General features: G+C 25.2%; 1 protein-coding gene across 1 annotated transcript; it reads left to right on the forward strand.

Annotated features, from left to right (window-relative positions):
* The first annotated feature begins 9,033 nt into the window (after window positions 1-9,033).
* On the forward strand, window positions 9,034-13,978 carry LOC135926667 (mitochondrial import inner membrane translocase subunit Tim21-like). The gene is made up of 6 exons (XM_065462596.1): window positions 9,034-9,214; window positions 9,257-9,319; window positions 9,365-9,462; window positions 9,510-9,583; window positions 10,690-10,798; window positions 13,892-13,978. Exons 1-6 carry the CDS (start codon window positions 9,034-9,036, stop codon window positions 13,976-13,978), a joined length of 612 nt encoding a protein of 203 aa, XP_065318668.1.
* The last annotated feature ends 4,525 nt before the right edge of the window (window positions 13,979-18,503 follow it).

Raw genomic sequence — 18,503 nt, forward strand, 5'->3', positions numbered from 1 at the left:
ACCACGCCGACGCCGCGCGCCAAAAAATTGTTGGCGCTCAACACGCCGCCGCCGATGTAAAAATTCGGCGGCGTGGCGGCGTGATACATATTTTTTATTATTTATTTTATATATTATTTATGAATATAAGAAAAATATTAAATATTTTTTGAATTATTAAAAAATGCGATTTTATTTTTTAAAATTAATAAATATTATTTGCTATAAATTTGATTTGTAACAATCCTTATTCGCTCACTTTGGGCAGGTTTGTGACCAACGTGCTAGATAAAATAAGATTAGGACATTAAATTTGAAAAGGTAAATCTATATTTTATTCTTTTATTTTGATTCAAATAATTTACAACTTGTTATATAAAATTTATTTTTTATCATAATAGAAATTTTATTTAATTATTTTTATTTTGTTGCCATTATAACATATATAAAAATACCAGGACTAAAACAATTGTAATGGATGCAGCATTGCAATACCCTGTAACAAAATATAGTATATACTTGCAAGCAAAACCTTCTTTTGTATGGAAACATTTTGGATCCTTAATATTAAAAACTGACACAAATAATAAGAGAACCAGTGTTGCTACAGATAAAGTCTTTTGTAATATATGCTTGCAAATAGCACTTGATAAAGATGGTGAGGATGAAAATAATTCTTCATTTTCAGAGTAAATTTTTTGATTATCTTATAAATATTAGTAAATTTTTTAATTAGTTATCCAATCAAATCTTTTTCAAAAAATATCAGCACATCAAATATAATAAAACATTTACTTGACAAACATGATTTATCATGTAAAGAAGAAATATCTAAACAAAATTTAAAGTTATTTTTCAAACCCATTGTAAAAGATACAACTGACCCTATAAAAGATAAAAAATGGATTCTGGTAAGGAATTATGTTCTCATGTGTTGCAAGGATTTAATGCCATTCTCTTCTATAAATAATACTGGAATGCAAGATTTTCTAAAGGTTATTTGTAAAATCATTATAATTTTTTATAGTGCAATCTTAATTTTTATTTGTTAAGATATTTAATTATTTTATAACATCCCACATTTAGAATTTTTTATGGCATAATATTTTATTATTAACTTTTTATTATGTAGAAATATGGCATTATTTCAGATGCCAAAGAATTACCTGACAGAACTACACTTAGCCGGAGTGGATTAGATTATGTTTATTTATCAATGAAAGCATACATATGCCAACAAATTAATGTAGGTACTAAATTTTGTGCTATAACTTTTGATATGTGGGCAGACAAATATAGACGGCGAAATTATATCACCTTTATTTTTCACGAAATAGATAATAATTTTAATATTGTATTTTATACATTGGCGACACATCATGTCGCCCAAAAACATACCGCTGAAACTATTCATTCCGAAATAGAAAATGAATTTGATTTAGGGTCCAAGAAAATTCAAATGGTTACGGATGCAGGACCCAATGTAAAGAAAAGTGTTCGTCTAGGAGAATATGACCATCATTTATGTTTGGGGCATGGATTAAATAATCTAGTGACAGTCGATGGAATAAAAAAAGTTAATAAAATTGAAAATCTCATTAAAAAAGTTAGAGAAGTTATAGTTGCCTTAAGATTCAAAACAGCGGATTTTGAAAATATAAACGATATAGAAAATAGAAAATGTTTTGAATCGATATCATATACATCGGATATTTTAGATTTGGATGATAATGATCCTTTTTATGATGATCGTTTGGGGTATGATGATGATAGTGAAAATCAAAAATCATATTAGAAAAAACATAAAACCTTAAAATTAAATGTGCCTACACGTTGGCATAGTATTTTAATAATGCTGGAAAGTGTGACTGGCAATAACAAAAATTCTATAAATATTCTATTAAATAGAATGGAGAAACCGGATCTCAAATTATTTAACTCCGATTGGGACTTGGTGTATGAACTTTTAAATTTTCTTAAAACCTTCAAACAAACTGTTGAATTTTTATCTGTCCAAAAAGGAGTTACTATAAATTTAGCCTTATTTTCGTAGTGAAATTAAAAATCATTTAATTGTAAAAGAAAATAATAGTCCACCCATAGCATCCCTTAAACAAAATATGCTTACTAAATTTGATCATAGATTTCCAATAACCGATCTTCAGGTAGTATTTTAAAATACATAAATTATTTTTTATACATTATTCTTTCTTTTATTTTTTTTATTTAGGTGTTAGGAGCACTTTTGGATCCTCGTTTTCAATTAATAAACATAGTAAATGAATATTTAAAGGAAAAAAATATTACTCCGGCTGAATTTTTATGTCAACACGCTACCTCTCTACGGTCTTACACGGACGAATTAAACGAATGTAAAACGACGGAAGTTGCTTCAAAACTCGATTATCTTAAGTCATTGGCTACGAAGCATTCATCTATTCAAAACAATAACCTGGAACAAGTTTAGAAAAAGAGTGTTATTCATTATTTTCGCCTTATAATTTGGAGATAAAAGATGTCTTAGATTTTTGGAAGATAAGAGCATTGGATCTTCCTAAACTTTCAATATTAGCTAGAAAGGTCCTGTGCGTTCCAGCTACAAGCACACCCAGCGAGCGTGTATTTTCTATAGCTGGGCTCACTCTGAACTCTAAAAGATCATTATTATGTCCTTTAAATCTTAATAAAATAATATTTATTCATGATAATTATAACTTAATAAAATCATTAAATTATAGTTATAAACATAATAAAGTATAAATTTTATTTTAAAAAGTGTTTATGAATTTATAAATTTACTTCAAAAAATTTAAGTTAGAAAAATATTTGAAGCCGCCGCCGATTTTTGTGGCGGCGTCTAAATCGATTCGCCGCCGCCAGCCGATCATTTTAAAAAAAGAAACGCCGCTGCCGAAAATGCTGTCGGCGCACATGTCTAGATATTGTTAACTAAAAATTGAAATAAGTTTTTAAATATTTTTTGAGCCCCTTGAAATTGTAAAGGCTAGTGATGCCCCTGAGAATGTAGTCGATGACAATTAATAAAAAAAATTGTACCAAACCTCACCGAAATCCAAATAACATGTTAATAGCTTTTCTTTCTATCTGAGTCCTATGTGATATAATTAGTTTGAAAAAGTCAACATAGTTTCAAGCAGATCCTCATGGCTGAGCAAAATAAAATATACTAAATATTTAAAACATTATCATATATTATAAATTTAAGCCTTTGGGATATGGAATCGATATTAATTATTTAACTAGAAACGAGAAACTTTCTTATATATCAATTTACTTTCTTAACAAGAAAACATTAACTTTTTTTATACAAATATTAATATAAATATGAATTTTAAAAAAATCTATAAATCTTTCATCTTCTTTTTATACGGGCTATTATTTTTGAAAAGATTTCATTCGTAGAGCTATAATTAATTTTCCATATCTTGATATATGAATCTTGATTCCACTACTATATGGAAATTTTAAATATTTATTAAAGGGACCATACATTTAAGAAATTTTATTATAATTTGGAATATCTCCATCGATATTTTATCGAATCCCAGCAATCGCTTCATGTTAAATTTTATTTATTTGCTTCTCACCAAATCGTGCAACTAGGTTCTTATGCCATTTTCCTTTTGAATAAGGAATATATTAAAAATATTTCGAAAATAAAAAATAAATAATGTTATTAAAATTTATTCAAGTTATTCTCATTTTTAAAGCTATTCAAAGGGTACTACATAATGCTTTTGTTAATCATGATTGACTTTTTAAATTTTGTTTAACTTAAATTGTTTTTATTTTAAACATGTTAGCCTTTAACTATGTATTTTGTTTAAATTGTTTTTTTATAATACATATGTATACCTTATTTTATATTTATTTTGAGTATAATTTTTAGTTTTAGAATTAATTTATTATAAATAAAAAACCACCGTTATTTCTATCACCACCGTTATCTCTATATTACATAGTGCCCCGCTTTGTATGGTAACTCACGCACAATGATATATAAAAAAATCTCATATATATTGTGCATATGCCGATAAATATGAAAAATAAAAAGTTTTTTTGGAATTATGTAATAAATTATAAAAATTATTCGATATAAAGGATACACACAAAGTAAAAAAAAAAAATTTTTTATATGACTTTACAACGACAATATATATCTTTAAGCTAATAATTTAAATAAAGTTATAAAATAAAAATTTGCAATTTGGATAAAAAAGAAAGTTACATAATAATATGACAATGACAATATATATCTCTATGCTAATTTAAATAAAGTTTTTAAAATAAAAATCTGCATTATGGATGCTAAAATTAGCATATCCTCCAACAGGTAAGTTAAGTTCCCAAAATTGGAGGGATGCTTGACGGACATATATTTGGAGAGACTTGACAATTATTTCTCTCAAACAATTTTATCCGACTCAGTAAAAATTGAAACATTGATGAGCAATTTATCTGATGACCTATACGTGAAAATTAAGTCATTATGTACTAAGGAAGATATCAAAGATTATAAAATTATTATTGAAAAATTAAAATTTTTATTACCCAGTCAAGATGTTTGGATATTGACTGGGAAGTTTAACCTTGCTTCACAAGGTGTTAATGAATCTTTTTTGGATTGGTTTTTTTTCTAGACTGTCTAAATTAAATAGACAATGTAATTTTATTAATGATGATCGCATAAAAGAAAAATTGAGAACATCTAGTATAAATGACAATATAAAAAATAAATTAAATAAAAATATTAATTACACATTAGACGAAATGATTGAAATAGGAAGAAAATTAGATTAACATTAAATCAGAGAGTGACAATGTTAATTATGTTTTTAGTAGTGATAAAAATTTAATAAAAATAATGTCAATAATAGTAATAATGATAAGAATTTAGATATCTAAAGTACTTCTAATAGGAATGAGATTAATAGTAACTATAATACCTTAATTATTATTCGAGGCAAAATTTTGACAGTAGGAATAGAAATTATGGTGATAACAATTTTATTAATGTTAACGACAACAGGAATAGGAATTCTAGTAACGTTAGAAACAATAAAAATTATAATAATAACAACTATAGAAATAATCAGTATAATGATAGTAAAGTAACTATCAAAATTACAATTATCGGTATAACAATAGCAACAGAAATCTTATAACAACAACTGTGGTAGGAACAACGCCTGGTTTAATTATAATCAGAGGAGGCAGATTCAATATGACGATCAAAATCATAATAATTACCGATCTTATAACAACAATTCAAATAATTATGAAGGAAACAACAGGTGGCATAATAATGATAACCAAAGAAAACAAATCGAATATGACGATCATAATCGGTGGAAGGATTTTAATCAAAGAAAACAAATCCAGTATGATAATCAAAACTTCTACGATAGAAATAATTGTAATATGAACATTGAAGAAGTTGGGGAAAATAAAGTTAGCACTGCCAAAGACAATAATGAGAATGATTTCAATGTCAACAACCTGGCAGAAAATACAGACAAAGGTGATTACAGTGCTTTTATGACTACTTTGAAATTAAATAATGTTACTACAACTATGCAGGTTGACACTGGATCAAAGTATACCATCATACCTCATAATATGGCTAAAAAAATTGGTATAAGAGAAATGAAGAAATCCAGTTTGCGGCTTAAAGCTTAAGACGGAAACTTGATTAAAATCATCGAGACAATTCAAGTTAAAGTAAGTTATAAAGGAATCACTAAATATTTACTAGCAGTAGTTGTAGAGTCGAGAAAGAACGCGTTATTAGGAAGAATCTGGATCAATGCCTTTAAAAATATTTTAAATAAATTCATAGGAAATGTCGACACCAATTATGAAGACGAAATCAATAAAATTATTAAAGATTGTGAATTGTGAATCCAAATTGACTAGCGAATCAATTAACAAAGTAAATGTATTACATTTAAGATGTGACGCCCAACCTAAAATAATACCACCAAGACGTATACCGTATTCAAAGATTGATCTTGTGGGCGAAGAACTGAATATATGGATACACGAAAAAATTACTGAGCCTGTAGATGATGTGCGATGGGCGAGTCCTATACCCGCTGTAAACAAAGATGTAGGGAATATCAGGCTTTGCGCAGATTTTTAAGACACTATAAACCCAGCTCTCGAAGACGTTTATTTTTTTTAATAATAAATTTACTCAAAATTTATCTAATTCTATATTTAAATATATAATATCATTTGATTTTATTATCAGGCTAAATATAATCTGATAATTAAAATGTTCATATCCAATAAAATGAATTAATTTGAATCATATTATATTGTCAAAATAGATATATATATATATAAATATTTGTTTGTTAGATATAATTCATTTTAAATATATTGATATTATTATCACAATTATCAGGCTAAAATTTATATGCTAAAATGTTCATATCTAATAAAATGTATTAATATCATTATTGTCAATTAAAATATATATATATTATATTTGTTTGCTAGATATAATTAATTTAAATAATAATTGATCTTATAATTAGGCTATTTATATATGCAATATATATAATATCTGTGATATATCTGTGACAATTTATAATATATTATCACAATATGTATATGAAGATTTTAGTTTTCAAGATATTTATTTAGGTCTGATATTATATTAAAATTTACATGTATTATGTAAAATCAATCACATTAATAAATTTAGAAAGAAAGAAAGAAAGAAAGAAAGAAAGAAAGAAATTATTATTATTTAATATATTACATTTATAAAATATTATATTTTCTGTGACAATATATAATATATTATCAATATAAATATGAAGATTTTAGTTTGCAAGATATTTATTTAGGTTTGATATTATATTAAAATTGAAATGTATTATGAAAAATCAATCACATTAATAAATTTATATAATAATTATTATCTAATATATTACATTTATAAAATATTATATTTTAACCTGTAATAAATAGTATTTTTTATAATGAGATATCATTTTCATACAGTTTTATACTTTCTTCATAATCTTTTTTTAGTAAAAATTTTACTATTTTGAATTTTGCTTATATATGTACCATAATAATATAATAAAAATTGACTGATTGTGCCGACTAGCCACGATTCTACTAACCTCAATGGTGGTAATATTACTAATTTGATCTTAACATATATTTAAACATTATATATCAATCTGAAATTTAGATATTTAACTTTCATATAATGTTTATTTTGTCATGTTTAAACTTTTAATTTTTTAATACAACATAATATTAAGTGAAAATATTGTAATTTTTATGTCAAAAACATGTCATAACGGATAAAAATTTAAACAGCTAAATATTATAAATTATTTTCATCCCCAATTATGGATATTATAGAATTCTATTTTAGAACTAAATTTCAATTTTTAATCTTTACTTGTTTTAAAATAAAACCCTTTGAACCTACAAGCCCCTTGCACCCTAGCCCTGGTCTCTCCTATACAATTGTTTTTATTTATTGAACAATGCTCTTAACTATTAAAAACAGCGCACTATATTTTTTGAGTAACGATCGGTAATTATGTTATTTTTATGAAAAGGTAGAGACGCTACTTTTATAATTGTTAATTAATAAAGCTTACTAAACATTAGCTACTTAAAAAGTTTATTAATTAACATGTTATAAAATGATTAATATACTAATTTATATAGATCTTATTCAGATATTTTATATAGGAAAAGCAAAACAAAAATGGGCAGTTTGAGATAGAAATTGTAGAAATAGTTAGGAAAATATTTAATTTTGATTTTAACTTATATCCTGAGTATTTTTCGATTAAAGGTAAAAGAAAATTATACACTGAAATTCTGTCAGTTAATCCAAACTCTATATCTGCTAACATTTTAATAGTTTATCAAACCTTTACAATACTCTCCTTCATGGGCAAATCTACATGTACCATAATTCTCAACAATATCTCAACTATCCCGAAAACTTGAAAGTATGGATAATTTAGATATTACTAATCTTTGAAAAATAATAAAAAATATAATCGATTTAAAAATAAGTTAAGACTGTTGGTAGGATCATCTGTTTGTATAAAATCAACAAATAAAAATAAATACGTAGCGATGACATGACTTAGCGATGACATGACGTAGCTATGACATGACCACATGATGATGTAGTGAGGATTTCGGAAATTTATAATATAGATATATAATTAATAGTTTTTTACTATGAGAATATTTCAAATTTTAATAAAAATTACAAATTACTATTTTGTATACAAAAATATATAATTGGAGTTACAATACTTTATTTATTCATTTAAAAAAAAAAGAAGTAATTTTAAAAGTAGCTACTAAAATATCTACGTCGCCTTTAAAATTTAATTTTGGAGGAAAATTAGTAATATTATAGTTAATAATTTATAAAATAAGAAATTTAAAATTTATAGGAATTTTTTTTTTTATAAAAAGCTAACATATTCAAAGATCTACAAACAATTAAAGGACCAAAGATCTCTAATAAAATTTGAAATCCCACCTAATAGTGCTTTACCCCCCCCCCCCCCCCTCTTAGTAAAATCCTATCTATTACTATAGATTGTCAAGATAATTGACGTAAGAAGTAAGACGAATCCTTGATTAAGGAGCGCCCTAATTTTTTTAGGAAATCCTAATCTATAAAGTAGTTTTAAATAACCCTACATAGTCAGTTCAGAGGATACCAATGGGCAAGACATAAAAAATTTTATCCTTATATTTAGTAAATTTATTTTATACGCTAATTTTGATAAATAATAATAAAGTAAATTTGTCAAATTCCGCATGTTCTAAAAAGACTATTTATATGATTTTATGTTGAAAAGATCAATCCTGAATTATATTTAAAGATAAAAATAAAAATAGATTGAAATTTAAAAAAAAAACTGGAATAAAATGGATAAAATTACCTTTATAAAACATAATGATATATCAAAGTTTTATTTTAAACATACATTCATAATAAATCATATGTTTTAATAAAATAAATTTGAAATGAGCAAAAATAACATTTACTTATATAGTGTTTGTAAGCAAATTTTAAAACATTCGCCTTCTTTAAAAGAACATACCATTTATGCGACTATATCTACATCCAATATATTTAATGAGAGACAAATAAAAATAGTAGAAAACAAGAGTTCACAAGTACCTCAAAAGTTTATGGGAGAAAGAAGTTGATAATAAATTCATATAATCTTACTGGTTACTTTAATAGTTAAAGAAACAACAAAAAACATCTCTTATTTGGGAATTATTTTAGTTGGATTTGGTGTGACTGGTTTTAAAATAAATATATACACATATAAATTGACATTAATTTTAGGGTTTTTATTTTATATTATAGGCAAGGAACTTTTTTCTTCTAATACACCAACATCTATTTTTTCTAAAGCATTCAAGATCATAAAAACTAATAATCAAGTTAATTTTTTACATCATTATAATAACCATTAGACTTAATATTCAAGGTTACTGATTTGTTAGGCTCACCATTGAAAGCATTTGGAGAAGACTCTGGTAGGGGTAGAAGGAGATTTATTAAGTTTTATCATATTTATATGTTATGTCCCAAACTACCTTTGAAAACTTAATTTGTAGGACCATGAATTCTTGGATAATAATTAACATTTATATCATTGACAAAAAATGCCTGTATAAAACACTGTAATTAGATGCCAATTCTTTCCAGAGTCTAGTCCTGCACATATCTTCATTCCCAAATTTTAGATATATTTTTATAGAAGGCTAGAATCCTAATTTATTTTTAGACTTGAGCCTGGTTCAAAATTTAAACACATTAGTGTTGTTAAATGTCTTGATTTATTCAGAAAAATATTACTCAAGCCTAAAGATTTTGCTCATAAATGATCAAGCCATTTAACAACACTCATAGAGTTAGCAGCCATGTAACAATGCAGCCTATTTTATAGGAAATGAAATATCCAACAAATGAAATTCGTTACTTCATTTATTGTTATGTTTAAAATTCCACCATAATTTATGCCTTTAATGAATATTTTTTAGCAGAGTTTGAAAATCTTAAATTTTTTGATTTTCAGCTGAATATTTTTTTATGCGTGTTAATTACAAACAATTTTTTAAAAAATATTTTGGCATTTTTAGATAAAATTTAATCAAGAATCTTGTGTTCTTCAAAAAAATAAATTCAAAAATTTTTTAAACGTTTTTCTCAAACCCTGCTTTTAAGTTTAATTATTAATTTATAAACTCATTTCAGATTTGAAAATTAAATTTTTTTTTAATTAACAATCTAAACTGCTCTCTCGTTATAATCATAATTTTATAGATTAAGATTTTGTTGCTGCCTTAAAAATTCCTGTATTTATAGGAAACAATTTCACTAGTGTTGTTAAATGGCACGATTTTTAAAAACGGCTAACAGTAATATTTTAGTCAAAAATAACGTGTGAGCTTAGAGATTTCGTTAATAGACACAAACCTTGCTGCTGTCAATGAGTAAAATCTTCAGGCTTAATATTTTTTGGCTAAAATATTGCATTAGCCATTTTGAAAAATCTAGCCGACAACACTAAATTTTTCATAATAATGTTATATTTATCTTTAATTATTGCATTCAATATGATAACTAATTAATTACAATTTAAATTATATAAATATATTTTTTAGCCACGAAATTTATAGGACGACCGATGGCAATCAATATATGAGGATAAAATTTTATATATCCGGCAATGATAGTCTGAGGAAAGGAACAGTTTATGTTGAATCCTTATATGTAATTTTAAAATTTTTTAAAATAATGTATTCATATTTATTTAATAATGGTATTTATAAGTGCTGCTGTAAAGTAACGTCGATGAAAGTAACTTCGTTACATTTTTTGAAAAAAAGGAACTAATGCGTTTCCTGCAATAAAAGGTATGCAGAGCGTTACTCGTTACTTAAAATTTTTATCTTATAAGTAACTTAAGCCGAGTTTTTAATTCAGATTAATTAATAAAGTTTATTTATTACATTTTTGTTGTTGAATTTTATAATCAAGACTTTTAATCTATTAATATTGAATTAAGATACCTTAATCTATATTCTCTAATATTTTTATTTATTTTATAAAGAGATACCTTCAATAGTTACTTATTTCTTTAGATTAAGATGATTTAATCGCCGCTATGAAACATTATTTTTTTATACCCAAATTAGGAAATTTAGGCCATGATATCTAAACTTTGCCCTTGTAGATTGAGCTATGATTCAAATATTTCAACCTCAATGTCCAGCAGCTCTCTGAAAAAACATATATAAGCAAATTTATAAATTCAGGTTAAATTCTGATCAAGATAAAATAATTGATTTGGATCTGAATGGAGATTCTTGTGTAGATAATCTAATAAGTTTTTTTTGTGAAAATATAGATCATTTCTTAAATATTTTAATAAATTCCCCCAGTTAAAAATTATATATAGCAATCTTGTAGAGGTACAATGTGCATGGCCCGGCTATAATTTTTTCCGGCCCGGCCGAGTTTTATATTTTCAGACCCGGTCCGAATTTAAAAAAAATATATTATATTTAATTTTTAAAGCTAATGGCGATTTAAAATATACAACCCGGCCCGGGTACTTTAAAAAAAATTAAAATATGGCCAGACCGGTGTACATAGTTATGGCTTAGGGCCGGGCCTGCAGGTCATATATTATATAGCCCTCCCATCCTCTGCACCAGCTGAACACGTTGTTTAGCACAGAGATAGCTTCATTGATCAATGACATTCTTGTTTGGCTGAGCAAAATTTTGAAAATCATTTGTTAAAAATAAATAAGAATTATTACAGAAATAATTCTTATAATATATTATTTTTTATAACATTAGTTTTATTATATATGGGAAAATAATAAATTTAATATCCCTCATCCCTTTGCCTGGGACTTATGTATCGACATATTCGCTACATCTAATATTAAAACCAATCCGCAGAGATCGCGGAATATAATAAAATATTAAAATATACACCTTTCTATCAAACCATAATTTTATCCAGTTAATTAGCATTATTCTTGGTAATTTTGGGGTCGCGTTCCTGTAATTTGTACAAATAATTGGTAGGAAAAATTTCCCACAATATTGAGAATAGCTATGGAAAGCTTCTATATCCTAAAAAAATCATTAGAAATATGCAGGATAAATGTAATCTCATTACACCATCAGATAATTTATTTTTAAAAAAAATTTTCTTGCATAATAGATATTTTTTAGTTTATTATTTATAATTTTATATGTATTTTAATGTTGCAAAAATTCGATTAATGTGTTAAATACTGTCAAAGGCAGTATTGAATCAATCTGTATTTTTTTTATTATTAATTTGGATCGGCTCAATTTTTAAAAACGGCTAAGGAAATAATTTAGCAAAAAAAAATATATATATATTTTCCACAAACCTGAAAATTTGTTATTAGGTGGCGGAAAAAGTTTGGAAATCTACTAACGATATTATTAATTTGTATCGGCTCAATTTTTAAAAACGGCTAAGTAAATATTTTAGCCAAAAAAATATATATATATTCCGCAAACCTGGGGAAAAGGTTTGGAAATCCACCAACGGAATCTCATGGCTAGTTGAATATTAGTTTGGTTAAAATCTTAATTTAAAAATGGCGAAATCGAGCCGTTTAACAACACTAATCGAGATACTGCCGCATTTGTTTATAATAACATATATTTAAAACAATTGTTATTTTCGGTAAGCGTCTGTAGATAGTCGATAAAAGCATAGCTTGCCAATCCGATAGTATCCAGCAAGGAGCATATTTTTTTCCCGAATCCAATTAGTGATTGCTATCTGAGGTGATCAGATTTCATCAATTAATATATTTAAAAAATGGATTTTATTGCACTTTGAAAAATAATTAGTCGTTTTAGAAAACTGTTATATATCGACTTGGTGGTATTTAACATTAACCTGAAAAATTTATATATAAATAAATAAATTATAATTTTATATATATATTTAGTATTATCTTAAGTAACCCTTTACTTTTTTCACAAGGTAACGATTAACGGAAACGCTTTCCTTTTTTCAAACGTAACGAGTAACGCGTTTCGTTTTTTTGAAGTAACGTTTACAGCACTAGTATTTAATAATGGACATACTAACATTAAGAAAAATATATTTTTAATGTAATTAGAGATATTTAAATAAGTATATCAAATTTCCGGATGTTTAATTAAATTAAATAATATAGATTTTCTACACATATTGGAATACCTTTTTTTTTGCCTGCGAAATCATATCTTTCAAATTAAAAAAAACGTACTCATTAATATGATTCCTATTTCCCAACGCCAGAAATTAACATATTTTTTTAAAAAAAAATATTGTATTTTATCTTGCTTTTTTAGATTGTTAAAAGTTACTATGTTTTAAAAATAAATAACGAATATCTGTCTTAAACTGGGACCGAACCGGTCTTTTTTGAGGACAGCAGTTCGGACCGGGTTTTAAATTATTTTTGTCCGGATCTATCTTATATTAATATTTAAGTTTGCTTTATTACTAGAGTAGTTACTTTATTGTTAGGGATTCCTTTTCCTAATTTTGCAATATACTATGAAAACGAAAAAGTTTTTTAAAAAAAAAACAATTTACTTAAATTAAATATTTATATATTATTAATATTTTTGATTTTTGTTAACATAAAAATGATAAAATAAGAATTAAATCAGGAAAAATACAAAATAATTACCACTGTCTAAACCAGTTTTTTATTTGAAAACTGTGGTTCGGTCTAGTCTGGGCCGCTCCCGAATGTGACCTTCACTATCTAGGACACTGTCATTTCACAAAGCTTTATTAAAATATTTTTTTTAGAATCCAACTACAAAAAATTACGAATTCAACAAAATCCTAGTCAAAATAGGTGGTGGCTATGGCGAAAAAATTATTCAAGTTTTATGATCATTGTTTATAAAAATCAGCTCATATCGACCGTTAACAACACTATTAAGAAACTCTTACCTTCGAAAATAGATTGAAAATTATATGTATTATAAAATCTTTATTTTACTTTGAAATTATATAATCACAAATCATTTATTATGAAATTTAAATTATTATTTTTTTAAAAAATTTGTACACTCTTTTTACATCAGAGAATATTAAATAGTTCTTCTTTTTATAGACCAAAAAATAATAAAAAAATTTTTTTTTTATTTATTAAAATCGAAATGTGACCTTTTATTAAATTCTTAAATATTATATTTAGTTTGCCATGAAATTATAAATGTTCGAAATATGTGTTTGTTTATGAAACAAATTGAATCCCTATATTTTATGTTCTATTATTTTTTTAATTTATCATCTTTATTTTATAGGAATTATTGTTAACAATTACATACTTAAAAAAATCGTATTCTTTAAGTTCTATTTCTATATATATTTCAAATAATGAATAAATCATGATGTCATGTATATACTAATCAAATGCATTTACGAAATATTTACACATATTATATTTTTTAAACAATGACGTGGTTTCTTGAGGTTTAGCTACTGGCAATGATATATTATCATTGGCTACTGGATTGATTTGAGGAAATATTTTTTTAACATTTTAAAGAAATAAATTTGAAACCAGTTTTGCGCGCTAAAAAATAAAATAATTACAAAAATAATAGCCGCTATAGCTACCAAAAAATTAGCGCGCTACTTTAACAACTCTGCTGTGTTCCTATCAGTATTTACTTATTTTAACATATTCACATATGTATTTCTTACATAATCATAAGCATAACCTAAATTTAAAAATGTATAAGAATTGAATACATTTTATTATAAAATTAAAGTCACAGAAAATTTAAAAATATTTTATAAGATATAATAAATTTTCTTAACAAAATATAATATCAACATTTAAAAATATATGATCATGATATAAATCAACAATATTAAATTTAAATAAAGGAATCTTAATTCAGGCACACTATCCAATTTATTCATTGGCCATTAAATAAAATTGTTTTGGTCAATTATAAGGCGCTTAATTATTAGGTATCATTAAATTGTACTTATATCAATGATAATTATTTTATTTATTATAGTTCAATCACAATATTATTATAATATAAACAGTTATTTAAAACAGCTGTAAATTTTTTAAAAATATGAAGAAACAGAAACAATCTTTTATTAATTCCTATAAGTTCAACAAAAGTAACATCACAACTCATAGGCGTAGCCAAAATTTTCCTAAGGGGGGGGGAATTAAAAAATGGTGGCTTCGTTTCCAGACCCCTTTAGGGCAGGCCTTCGGCCCGCTTTTGTTCAGCCTTCGACCGGGTTACCTTATTCTATATATAATCATAAAATATTTGTACAAGATAGGAGGTTAATTTTAATAAAAAAAAATAAGCCTAGAACAAATATGAAATATATTTTTATTAGTTTATATAAAATATAATAAATTACTTGTATATACATTAATATAAAAGCACGGTAATAATTTATTCCAAACAAGTATAAGAAATTTCTTTATAAAAAGTAAGCAGATATATAGTTGATAATCCTCTATTATATAGAATTAGTTACAAAATACTAGGTGAAATTCCACTTTTACATACATATTTGACAGTTAGAGAATATATTACAGTTAATATTTTAACAAATTTTACTAATCATGTTCTTGATAATAAATATAGCAACAGTATTCAATTATTTAAGGCCATCTATTTATTTTAAATAAAATATTAAAAATCTTCATATAATTTATCCCACAATATTTTTAAAAGATATTTTCTTCCTTATCAATATTTTATAGTTTTCTGTAAGATATATTATTCGCTATATTAGTAAAAAATTACATGATTGTCATATGATAATTGATAAAATTCGATATACTCTAAATCTACAACATATAATATTCCACTTTTTGTATTGTCTTTTAATTTTTTTTATTTAATTTATGATTTAATTTTATCAATAGTTTTATAATTATATTTTACTTTTATTAAGATAAATAAATTAAAATTACTCACTTTATAAAAAATTATATATTTTATATATTGTATTATTTAGTAATTTTATGGATTTATTAATAATAATTATAATACATTTCACTTTTGTCTTAAGACTTATCTTATATTCCATTTCTTAAAAAATATTTTGGTTCATATTTTTTTAATATATAAATGCTTTTTTCCAAAAATGTATATAGTATGATGAATATTTTTATAAAAAAATATTAATTTTTACATTCTTTCTTTCAAATTATTGTTTAAGTTATATGCATACATTTTTAGAGGTAAGGGAGTGGGGGAAGAGGGAAGACTAAGGGGTATATTTTTTATTAACTTAAAATGATATTCACAAAAAGTGATAAATTTCTGGGGGGGGGGGGACTGGAATTTCTCTTTGCCCCCCCCCTGGCTATGCCTATGTCACAACTCCTACAATCTACTAGTATTACAACATCAGAAATTCCTGAAATTGATTCTGCTTATAGTAAGTATAAATTTCTATTATATTTTGTTACTTAGTGAGGAATTATTTGACCTTAACTTATATGAGCAAAAACTAATCTCTATAGGGTTGGCAATACCTATATATTGTAAAAAAAATCCTCTAATAATTCAAGTTCAATTTAAATCCCAGGTGATCTTGGCCAGAATGAACCAAAGCAAATCAAATAAATCAATTCCGTAAAACAAGATATCCATGGAAAGCTGAGATTATTTCTAAAATCATGGTATAGAAGTCGAGACATGTTGGAGTACAGTGTAGAAGCTGACGCTGCTTTTTGTTTTCTATGTAGGAAATACTTGTGTAGCCCAAATGATGAATTTTGACAAAAGAGATTCAGAAATTGGAAAAATGCGTTAGTTGCAAATAAGGGATTGCTAAACCTGAAAGCTCAAACGCTTATTAAAATTCAATAACAATTTGGCTTGACAAAAATCTAAATATAAATAAGGATACTGAATTAACAACAATTTTGGTAAGACGACAAATTAACCGTAATCGTTACTATCTTGTATTGATCCAACAATCAATATAATAAAAAAAAAGAAGAAGCGATAATTCTTTTGATTTGACTAGAATTAAGGCTGATAAAATTTTAGAAGAATATAATCCCCAAAAATTATCAATGTTAGGTAAAACTAATATAAACTTTCAAGATTTTTTAGTCGAGTCCAAAATACAATTTGATTGTGAAATGGACTAGGATATATTATGAAATTATTGATTACTCTGTTGATCGTTTTTTAGATAGATTTAAACAAGATGATTATAATCTACTAACATGTTTTAATACATTGTCCCCCTTTGAACCTGATTATTTTATATCAGATAAAATGGTCCCATTAGAATCATTATTAAACTTAAATATAGGAACGTTACATCATAAAATGAAAAAGCTAAAGATTATTAGCTGCAGAAGTTAAAGAAACACATAATTGTTATATCCTAAATAATATGTATAAAAAAATATCATGCATTTAAAAAAGTGTATAAATTCTACTAAGCAGCCATCATCATTGGGGTATCAGCGGCTTCGAGGCCTCGTTCTCTACATCAAAGAGAGTCGATCAAGCACTACAGAGTCGATCAAAGATCAATGTAAGCAAATTTCGTATTGATGGCTTATAAAAAAACATAACAGAAAATTTATTCATTAATTAATTTATGTTAAAATTTAAAAATAAAAAATCGTCATTATATAATTGTTTTGTATATTCATATTATAGTATTATTTTGTATTCAAATACATTAATAAATTTTTAATAAAAATGGCAAAAAATTTCTATGAATGCTTAATTTGTTTTATTTTTAAAAAATAGTGGCCCCCACTAAGCAGCTGGCCCCCTCAACTAAGCAGTTGGCCCCCTAGCTGAAAATTCATGGCTACGGGCCCGGTGATACCCCTGCCACCTGCAAAACATGTTATAGAGAAATTGGCGCAATCGCAAAGGTTACATTAATGAACGAAGTTATGATTAACTTTTTAAATTATTATGTTTAATTCTATAATTTAGTGTGAACATACCGGGTTAGAGAGTTATAATATATTATGATATTAAAACGCTCTAATATTTAGTATTTTCCATTATGTTTTCTAAATTGTCATTTTTTAAAATATGATTGGTTCTAATGAATTTTATGATTCTAATATTTGTATCATCATGACATAATGTTGTCAGTATTTAACAGCTGTCAAGGGGCTATATATTTTTTTAGTGATAAACATGGTAAATGTGATAAAAGGAGTCATGATTGAATGGTAAACTTTATGCAAATTATTTTTATAAACAGGTATTTAAGTGATTCAACTATGAAACAGTTTTTAATTTATCTCGATGAAACTTCAAAATTGGGCAAAAAATTTATAATTCAAGTTTTTTTTAAAAATGTTTTAATTGTATTATATAATATTAAGGACTTAGATGATACACATATCTTTGTTTCTTCTGACATTGTTGAATCACTT

Source organism: Gordionus sp. m RMFG-2023, chromosome 3 (genome assembly GCF_954871325.1).
Source record: "Gordionus sp. m RMFG-2023 chromosome 3, tfGorSpeb1-WG-v2, whole genome shotgun sequence".
Taxonomy (NCBI): Eukaryota; Metazoa; Nematomorpha; class Gordioida; order Chordodea; family Parachordodidae; genus Gordionus; species Gordionus sp. m RMFG-2023.

Bases quoted from the DNA above. Each gene is read 5' to 3' on its own strand.
- LOC135926667 (XM_065462596.1), top strand. From the start codon at position 9,034: ATGAGCAAAAATAACATTTACTTATATAGTGTTTGTAAGCAAATTTTA. The intron at 9,463-9,509 runs GTTAATTTTTTA...TTAATATTCAAG, and splicing joins TCATAAAAACTAATAATCAA to GTTACTGATTTGTTAGGCTC. The intron at 10,799-13,891 runs GTAATTTTAAAA...TATTTTTTTTAG, and splicing joins TTTATGTTGAATCCTTATAT to AATCCAACTACAAAAAATTA.